The sequence below is a fragment of the Diabrotica virgifera genome, chromosome 1 (assembly GCF_917563875.1).
Source record: "Diabrotica virgifera virgifera chromosome 1, PGI_DIABVI_V3a".
Lineage (NCBI taxonomy): Eukaryota > Metazoa > Arthropoda > Insecta > Coleoptera > Chrysomelidae > Diabrotica > Diabrotica virgifera.
In genome coordinates, this window is record NC_065443.1 from 3463657 (window position 1) to 3473649 (window position 9993).

At 37.3% G+C, this 9993-nt stretch overlaps 1 protein-coding gene across 1 annotated transcript; it reads left to right on the forward strand.

The window, feature by feature from the left end:
- The first annotated feature begins 6862 nt into the window (after positions 1-6862).
- On the forward strand, positions 6863-9993 carry LOC126881676 (uncharacterized). The gene is made up of 2 exons (XM_050646080.1): positions 6863-7568; positions 9986-9993. Exons 1-2 carry the CDS (start codon positions 6863-6865, stop codon positions 9991-9993), a joined length of 714 nt encoding a protein of 237 aa, XP_050502037.1.

Sequence of the window (9993 nt, forward strand, 5' to 3'; positions counted from 1 at the left end):
TGATGGGCAACAAAAATGATTTGAACATTCAGGCAGTCACTAAGACTAAGTAAGTAGTTGCTTTTATTTCTTTGTTATATTTTATAGTGCTGTTTGTCTTATTGTTGTTTTAATTAATTATATACGTTTACATCTGAAAAATGTTTATTTGTTTTTTCCATAGCACACTACTTTTGCTTAACGTTGTTTACCGGTGACAGTAACGGTTATGTTTAAAATTTACACATTTCTTAAGATATCTCGAGATACAAAAAAAGGTATCGACATGCGGTTTTCGATATTATGTTGCTAATTTGGTCTAATTTTGTAATACATGATTAAATATGCATACTTGTATTTAATATTTTCCAAAGAAAACTAGATTTCTGAAAATAATTAAATAACGCCTCCTAACTTGCATATTACTTATTAGGTTATATCAAAAATAAGACTCTTACATTGACGAAAAAGAGCTGTTTTTAAAAAGACCAAGTATGAAAAATTGGACATCTTGGATATTAGTGCACCCTATGTAAGCTGAATCTTATGTTTATGCGTCACAGTGTTGCCATGCCATTTCTTTCATAATTTCAATGTTAAATGTACCTACAAGAATAATAGAATAAGAACGTTTACTTCTCCGTCACTATACTAGATAGAATGACAAATGGGGTGTCAAATGAAAGCTTATAATCCAAGGATAGTACTAAAGGTGAGAAATTAGACCTAGATTGTCTGTCCCTAAAAAAATAAGCGTTATATTGGGGATTTCTAATGTCGACATTAAAAGTTGAACTATTTTTTTTCTATAAAACATTTTGATCTAAAACTTACCAGAAAACTTCTTTGTACTCTCTACTTTCAAATAAACGTGATTAAGAAGCTAAATTTTAAACCTCGTCACACAACTTTTGCGATTAAACTTTGCAATGCACAAATCCGTACCTTTTTCTTTGAAAAATTCATAACCTTTATCATGATAAGAATAAAATCTTGAAGCAGGTACCTTTGTCTTCAGAAATGTTAGAGCTATATACTGTAAAAATTTCAGAAAAAAATATTAAAATGGAACAGAGTTGTAGCGAGGTAAACGCAAAAAGCGTGATTTCATTTTTTTTTTATTTTTAGGTTAAATTGCGATTTTGACAATGTTCCCCCACATAAAATTCAAAATAAACCTCATTTTCGTTTTCAGCACCCTCTAAAATCTCAGTATCTCGAAAACTAAGCGCTTTTTTGAGGGTGTCCCGCTCGTGTATAATATCACAAAAAATTGTAACGTGATAGTATAAAAAAATAGAGGATACGGCAACGGTGTTACAAGTGATGGTCGGATCCAATGCCAAAATCTACACAAACATATTAGGGTGCACTAATATCAAAGATGTCCGAAAAATTGGATTTAGCAGAACCGGACTTACAGCCATTTTTTCATAAGAAGGTTATTCCCACTCACCCCCACCTCTTATTTGCAAAGGTAGACTTAAACTTGTGACATTAAATATGCGCATAATTTTATGAACAATACGATGATTGGATTTCCAGTGCTCTTTTATTAGGTAAATTTTTTGTAAAATTTTGATTTTTAAATTTTTGATACCTATTCAATTACGCCCTCTAGTGGTAGACGTACAATTATGAAAATAATTTCCAGGCTTTTCCCGAGGCAACTTTTGTTATAAATATTTTTTTCCCAAAGCTGTACTATAAACGGTTCCTGAGATATGGCCGAGAGCCATTCTTATTGGGACACCCGGTACATATATCTCACGAATGTTCTGAGTTGTCTTTTTTATTATCATATATTTCGTCTTGCTTATGCTGAGCGATAGTCCATATTCTTCACTTACTACGGTTACTTTATTAAGCAGTATCTGTAGGTCTTCATGTGATTCGGCTAAAAGAACTGTATCATCAGCGTATCTCAAATTATTTATAATCATGTCATTAATTCTAATGCACTAATTTCACAATGTGAAAGTATACACCCTTGTCGAACACCTCTTTGTATTTCTATTTATTCTGATATTATTTTTTTGCTGCTTTTTGGCTATAGTATTGTTTGAAATTATTCGTGTATCTTTGTGGTCTAATCTTCTTATTTTTTCTAACGCTTCAATCAGTTGGTCATGTCTAACCCTATCGAAAGCCTTATTATAGTCTATAAAACACACGTACAGTTCTAGATTCATATCTAGACATCTTTGCGACAGGACGTTAAGTGCGAATAGTGCCTCTCTTGTTCCTAGACCTTTACGGAATCCAAATTATGAATCGAATACAAATAGTTTCCTGTATAGCAGTTTCCTCTATACATAGAAGTTTTCAGGGACTTTCGGAATTCGGTCCTGGGTTATAATGTAATCTTTCATTCTGCGTTTAAATTTAAAAAAAATACTTATTAGCATTCTCAGGATTAGAAAAAATGAATGAGTTTAAAATGCATTTGCCCCGAAATTTTACGCCTACGCTCTTAATAACAAATTTCGATATTGTGAAATATAAAGGCTAATTAATTTTGAGCCAAATTCGTATTTTTTGACATACCTTGTATAATATTGATAACATTTAATATCTATTATAATTGCATGTTTTTAGTTTTCCATAATATGTATATCTTAAGTAAGAAACTTTTTAGTAGTGTAGCGGCTGTTAAGTGTCCCAGTTGTCGGTGTCGAGGTGTGCGGTGAAAAGATAAGCCTTCGAGTTCATTATTCAATTCTGGACCCACTTATGCGACTAGAACCGATACACATGTGCCCCAATAAATTCCCTATCACCACTCGAGCGCATCCTTTTGAATTAATGGGGAATGAACGCGTAGGAGTATGGAAAGTCTTTTATAATCAGAATTAGTGAAAGTTGATTAGGTTTTTAGTTTTTATGTGTAAGATTAGTATAAATGTGTAAAACAAGTGAAGAGAAAAATTATGGAATAATTCATTTTTTTTTGAGAATAGGCGATATTGTAGACAAATTCCGAAACGATTTTGTTTTCACCCAATTTTGAAGAAATGTGAAAACGTTGATTTATCCACGTCTGTCTGTCCGTCGGTCCGTAAATACAACTCCTCCGTCATTATGTTGGCTATAATGACAAATTAGGTGTCAAATAAATGCTAATAACTCGAAGAGTTATTAACTATTGAAGAATTTGACCTAGGACTTGCGGTTTTAGAGTTACAACTGCAAGTACCGTTTCAAAGTCATCGAAATAGTACAAGCGATATATTATTCGACGAGCCTTAGCAAGATGAGAACAAATATCTACTTTTAGTTTTTATATACACTTGAGAGCAAAATTATCGACTCACTTGCTGAATTGTACACGTTAGAAGTCTCGAATTTCCTAAACCGGTTGTCCGATTCGAGTGATTTTTTTATGTTACAGCCTTATTATTTAAGAAAATCGATGTAATGTTATTGTTGCTAGACAGGTAAAGGTCATTTTATACCGGGTGTAACAATCATATGGTGTTTTTTGAAGTTATACTTCTTTAGGCGCTTACTTACTTACTTACTTACTAGCCAACGCCCACCCTTGGCATGTTAGCCATTTGGCGGCGCGCTGACCAGTATAGACGAGCCGTTTCTCGTAGGCGATTTTGATCCTCCTCGGGTGGGTCTGTTATCAGGGCTGGGCACTCTGGGAGGTGAGCAGCATCCATCTGGGGCTGATTACATAGTGGACAGTTGTCATTTTCACGGACGCCGATGCGATGTAGATGGGAGGCCAGGTAGTCATGCCCCGTAGTTGTTCTGAACGCGGCTACACTGATGGGTCTCGGCAAGTTGTGAGGGATTGGTGACTCTATTAGGTGGGCCCAAGATTTTCCAGCACCGGCTTGTATTTGCTTGTCTTTTATCTTCGCTTTGATTCCTCTTTTAATGGTGGACTTTGCTGATGTGTACGATTGGAAGCTAGGGGGCTGTGGAAGAGTAGTGCCTTCTTTTGCAAGTTCATCCGCCGCTTCATTCCCTTCAACACCGACATGACTAGGGATCCATTGTAAAGTAATCAGCCACCCTTTTTCCAGCAAGTTCGATAGTTGGACGCGGCAAGATATTGTTTGGGCACAGTCGGTATATCGATTTGTCGACAGGGCGAGGATTGCGGCTTGGCAGTCGATGAAGAAGGCAACTTTTTGGGGGTGTTGGAGATTCTCGAGACTTTTAGCGGCTTCGTGTATAGCAGCAATTTCGCCATCATAGTTGGTGAGAGGGGCACCCACAGCTATGGAGCCTTTGGAGAACGTTGAGACATATCCTGCTCCTGTTCTTCCCGAGTCCGGCATCGAGGAGCCATCGCAGTAGATGTGGAGCCACTCATGCGCTGGGTAATTGGTGAGTATCGTCTCTAGGGCGGCTTTCCTTAGGACAATGTCTGACGATAAGTGCTTCGGGTCGTTATGGTTTTCAAGACGCAATTCTGTGTTTGGTAGACAACGGGCGAGTGTAGTTTGCGCTGGGAAGGGGGCGGCTTTCGACAGGTCAATGTGGTATTTTTCCATGATTTGATTTGCTACTGTAAGCGGAGTGGTTTGTGTTTTAAGACGTGAGGCTGCTTGTCTATATTCGTCCCATTTTTGTGGAAGTATTCGTCTTTGCCTTTCCCAGAAGGTTAACGCGTGTTGCTCTCTGCGGCATTGTATTAGTTCAATACCGGTCTGGGCTTCCATTGATGTAATCGGTGTTGATTTTGGAGCACCGGTGATGACGCGAAGGGCAGTGTTCTGGGCGACTTCAAGCTTGGAGGTGGTGTTTGTACTCGCAGTTATTGTAGCTTCACTCCCATATTCTAGTATCGGCCGGACATAGGTTTTGTATGTTGCTACCAAGACATCTTGCGTGGCGCCCCATTTTGTTGCTGTGAGACGTTTGAGCAGTCGACATCTCTTTGTGGTTTTCTCTGCAATGTCGTCGATTTGAGGTTTCCACGTCATTTTCTTATCTATGTACACCCCCAGGTATTTTGTTACATCCTCTCTTTCCAGGTCGACTCCTTTGTATGTCAGCTTGACAGCAGTCTGCTTTGTTGAAAGGGTAAGTACTTGATATACGGTTTTGATTGTACTGACAGTTAGGCAGTTTTTATCCGCCCATTTTTCTAGATTTTTGAGAGCCTGGTTCATTACTCCCTCGAGCGCTTTCAGACTGCTACTTGATGCCCATATTAGGAGGTCATCGGCATACAGGAGGGCATCAACACCAGGTGTCTTTCTAATCATTGCGAGCACATCGTTTATCATTAGGTTGAACAATTGACAGCTGATGACAGCTCCTTGTGGCAGCCCTTGTCTTTGTAGTCTGAATTTGGAACAATGGTTGTGAAATTTGACTCTCTGATACCTTTCACCGAGAAAAGATTTTATCCAATTGAACAGTTTACCGTCAATTCCAGACTTCGCTATCTTGTGTAACAGCAAACCTCTCCATACTGTGTCGTATGCAGCTTTGAGGTCTACTAACACTGCAACTGTTGACATCTTACGGTGGAAAGCATCCTTGACTTTTTGAGCAAACTCGACTACATGGTCCATGGTGTTCCTGTGTTTCCTGAAGCCAGCTTGTGCGTCGTCAATCAGTTCAAGATGGGTTATGGCTCGGTTCAGTCTGTCCAGAACCATTTTTTCGGCTACTTTGCATAAGGAGCTTGTGAGGGATATTGGCCGGTAGCTATCAGTAAGGCTCGGGTCTTTTTGTTTCTTTAGGGTGGGTATGACCTCGCTCTTCCTCCATTGACTTGGGACTCTTGAATTCCATGTTAGGTTAATCAAGCTCAGAATGGTGTTTTTGGCTGCGGCTCCCAGATATTTAAGCATTTCCGGGTACAACTCGTCAATCCCTGCTGCCTTTTTCGTTTTTGTGTCAGAGAGAGCCGCTTCCAGCTCCGATATCGAGAAATCTTCTGTACAGATGTCCTTTATACTTTTGCTCATCCGCCGGGGAGGGGGATATCGCAACAGTCTTGCTCTCTCCCTCTTATTTATCTTAATATTACTCACTTTTGTGTAGTGTTTACAGAGTTCGTTTGCTATATCGGCATGTGTGGTGAGTTCTCTAGCCATGCCTCTCATTGGCATTTGCTGTTGCTTGTTTCCATCATTGTTTAGCGTAGTAACGAACCTGTGCGCTTTGACGCCGTCTTTTCGGAAGTCGAGCTTAGCAAGGAAGGATTTGAAAGCTTCTCTTTTCCCTGACTTAATGGCTTGAGTTAGGATCGCTTGTCTCTTTCGAAGCTCTACACAATCGTTCATTTGCCTGGATTTTTCAGCTTTGCCCCTGGCTTTATTTCTGACAGCTTTCAATTTGGATAGCGTTGGGGACCAGAAAGTCTTATATCCCTTAATTTGACCTCGCGGTATGCACTCTTTTGCACATCTAAGTATGGCCTCGGTTACTTTCTTTGCTGCTTCTTCTGGTTCTTGTAGTGTTAGTTGAGTAAGGACTTCATCTGTGCATTCCCTGTACTTTTTCCAATTCGCCTTTTTAAAATTCCAGCGCGGGGCGCGATTTTGGGCTTTTTTGTCCTTTGCCAGTTTGCATGTCACTAGCAGAGCGCGGTGACCACAGCCTGCTGCGTCGTCCAGGAGGGTTACACTGGTCTTCCCTGTAATGTGTGGGTGTGTTACGACAAGATCGGGCCTTCGATTGACTTCCTCTAAACGATAAGAACGTAGGTGGGGTGTGTGGTGTTCCTTTCTGCATAACTATTATTGTTATTATTGTCATTATGTCATTCACTCATGTCAATGTCATGTCATTGTCATATCATTATATCACAGTTTGTCAATCATAATGTATGTACAATTTTAGTTTATTAAAACCTTTAATTCTCAAGGTTTTCATTATTACAATTTAATAAACTAAAATTTATTCAACAATGGATAAACTACTCAAGCCTGATCGACTAGACATCGATTCCAATTCAACAAATGCAACACAACTCTGGACACACTGGAAGAGAACCTTTCAAAACTTTCTAGAAGCAGCTAATGTTTCTGAAGACAAAGATAAACTGAATTTATTGGTGAATTATGTAAATCCTGTAGTATATGAAGCTATAGGTGAATGTACCACCTACACTGATGCAACTGCTACCTTAGAAAAACTATACATAAAACAAAAGAGTGAAATATTTGCCCGGCACACATTATCTACACGAAAGCAACAAGTGGGTGAGTCCATTGATCAATATTTACTAATCTTAAAACACTTAAGTAAGGATTGCAATTTTCAAGCAGTGTCTGCTGATAGAAATAAAGACGATTACATCAGGGACTCTTTTATTCGAGGTTTAAGTGCTTCAAATATTAGGCAAAGACTACTTGAAAGCGCCACTTTAACATTAGATCAAGCATATAATTCAGCCAGAGCTTTAGAAATGGCCCAACAACAATCAGATTCATATATTATGTCAAATTCTATTGTAAATTCTATTACTACTGATAACACCCTTCAGAATACTGCACACGAAACTGATCAAAACAACTCGACTAGCGCAGCTACCTTTTCAAAATGCTGGTTTTGTGGAAAAAGTCGCCATACTAGAGATAGATGTCCTGCTAAAAATCACCAATGCTCTTGTGGTAAATTCGGACATTTTGAGCAAGTCTGTAAAAGTAAGAATCAAAAACAAAAATCACATGTTCATAACAAAACATCTGCTGCTTTAGTTGGAATGCTATCTGCTGCTTCTCCGTCCTGTTTATCAAAAGCTATAATAAAAATTCATGTAAATAATTCTGAGGTTGAAGCTCTAGTAGATACTGGTAGTACAGACAGTTACATTTCAAATAGTATTGCCATTCAAAATCAACTACAAATATTCCCTACAAATTTAAATGTACAAATGGCTTCCTCATCTTTAAACTCTCCAGTTTGCGGCTTTTGCATTGTTAACCTAAAAATATCTGAACATACCTATAAAAATTTTAAACTTTATGTTCTAGAAAACCTATGCTCAGATGTCATAATTGGTCATGATATCCTTAATAAACATTCTGGAGTGCAGTTCAATTTTGATGGTAAGAAACCTCCAATTTCAATCTGTAATCTAACAACAGCAATTGTAAAACCATACCCACTGTTTGCCCATTTAACAGGAAACTGCAAACCTATCGCCGTAAAATCAAGACGCTATTCCTTTGAAGATTCCAAATTCATAGACACTGAAATTCAAAAATTATTGAAAGAAAATATTATTGAAGCAAGCAATTCTCCATGGAGAGCACAAGTACTAGTTACTAGTAATACAAATCATAAAAAAACGTATGGTTGTCGATTATTCTTTAACTATTAATAAATTTACTGAACTAGATGCCTACCCTTTACCAAATCTCGAAATTTTAGTAAATAAAATTTCTCAATATGAATACTTTAGTTCAATCGATTTACGAAGTGCTTATCATCAAATTCCCATACTAGAACATGAGAAAATCTATACTGGATTTGAAGCATGTGGCAACCTCTATCAGTTTACAAGAATTCCATTTGGTGTCACCAATGGAGTAGCATGTTTTCAAAGAACGATTAACAACATAATAGAGAATGAAAGATTAACAGATACATTTGCATTCCTAGATGATGTCACTATTTGTGGAACAACAAAAGAACAACATGACAAGAATCTACAAAACTTTATGGAAATCGCAAGGAAATATAAATTAATTTTAAACGATGAAAAATCGAAATTCTGCATGACTCAAATTAATATACTTGGATATACTATTGAAAAGAAAACTATAAAACCAGATGCTGAAAGACTGCAACCCCTTATCAATTTACCAGTACCAACAAATATCACTTCATTAAGAAGAATTCAAGGAATGTTCGCCCACTATTCAAAATTCATACACAAATTTTCGGAAAAGATACATCCTATTGTCAATATCAAAGAATTTCCCTTAAATCAAACTCAAATATATGCCTTTGAAAAGCTGAAACAGGACATTGTAGAAGCAGTAGTCACTTCTGTTGATGAAAATGAAATATTTACAGTTGAAACAGATGCCTCCGAATTTGCCATTGGAGCTCAACTTACACAACAAGGAAAACCAGTAGCATTTTATTCAAGAACACTTTCAAAAACAGAACATAATCATTCAAGTGTTGAAAAAGAAGCTTATGCAATTGTGGAATCCATAAGAAAATGGAGACACTATCTTATGGGCCGACACTTTAAAATTATTACAGACCAAAGGTCAGTTGCTTTTATGTTTGACTTAAAATCAACATCTAAAATTAAAAATGAGAAAATAATGCGTTGGCATTCCAACTAAAGCAGCAGATGTTTTGTTATGAACATGTGATTTTTGTTTTTGATTCTTTACATTCAATTAGATCTTTACTGTGTACCTCTACTAACTGTACTCCACACGAACGTATGTTTAATCATCCCAGAAGATCAACAAATGGTACATCTATTCCAACTTGGCTTAGTACTCCTGGAACTGTTTTCCTCAAGAAACATGTTAGAAATTCGAAATATGAACCTCTGGTGGAAGAAGTCCAACTCCTAGAAGCAAATTCAGACTATGCACATGTCAGATTACCAAATGGAAATGAAACCACAGTATCGGTCCGACACTTAGCTCCGAGAGGAAATACTTCCCTTTTGGCAGTAGATGAGGCAACTATTGAAGATAATGAAAAACATGTAGAAAACCAGTCCCCCATGATAAATCAAAACATGGAACCATTGAACAGTGTAGAAGAAATTAATACCATAGATAGTCAACTTCAACAACCTTTTTCTGCTCCTGGTGACGGTCCAACTACTTCAACTTCAGTTCCCCCAGAACTGATATTGCAAAAGCGAATAAGAAAGCCTCCTTCCCATTTACAAGATTATGTCAGAAACTAACAGCGTGGATGAATGTGGTGTTCCTTTCTGCATAACTATTATTGTTATTATTGTCATTATGTCATTCACTCATGTCAATGTCATGTCATTGTCATATCATTATATCACAGTTTGTCAATCATAATGTATGTACAATTTTAGTTTATTAA

Excerpts from the sequence above, each read along its gene's own strand:
- LOC126881676 (XM_050646080.1), top strand. The coding sequence starts at position 6,863 with ATGGATAAACTACTCAAGCCTGATCGACTAGACATCGATTCCAATTCA.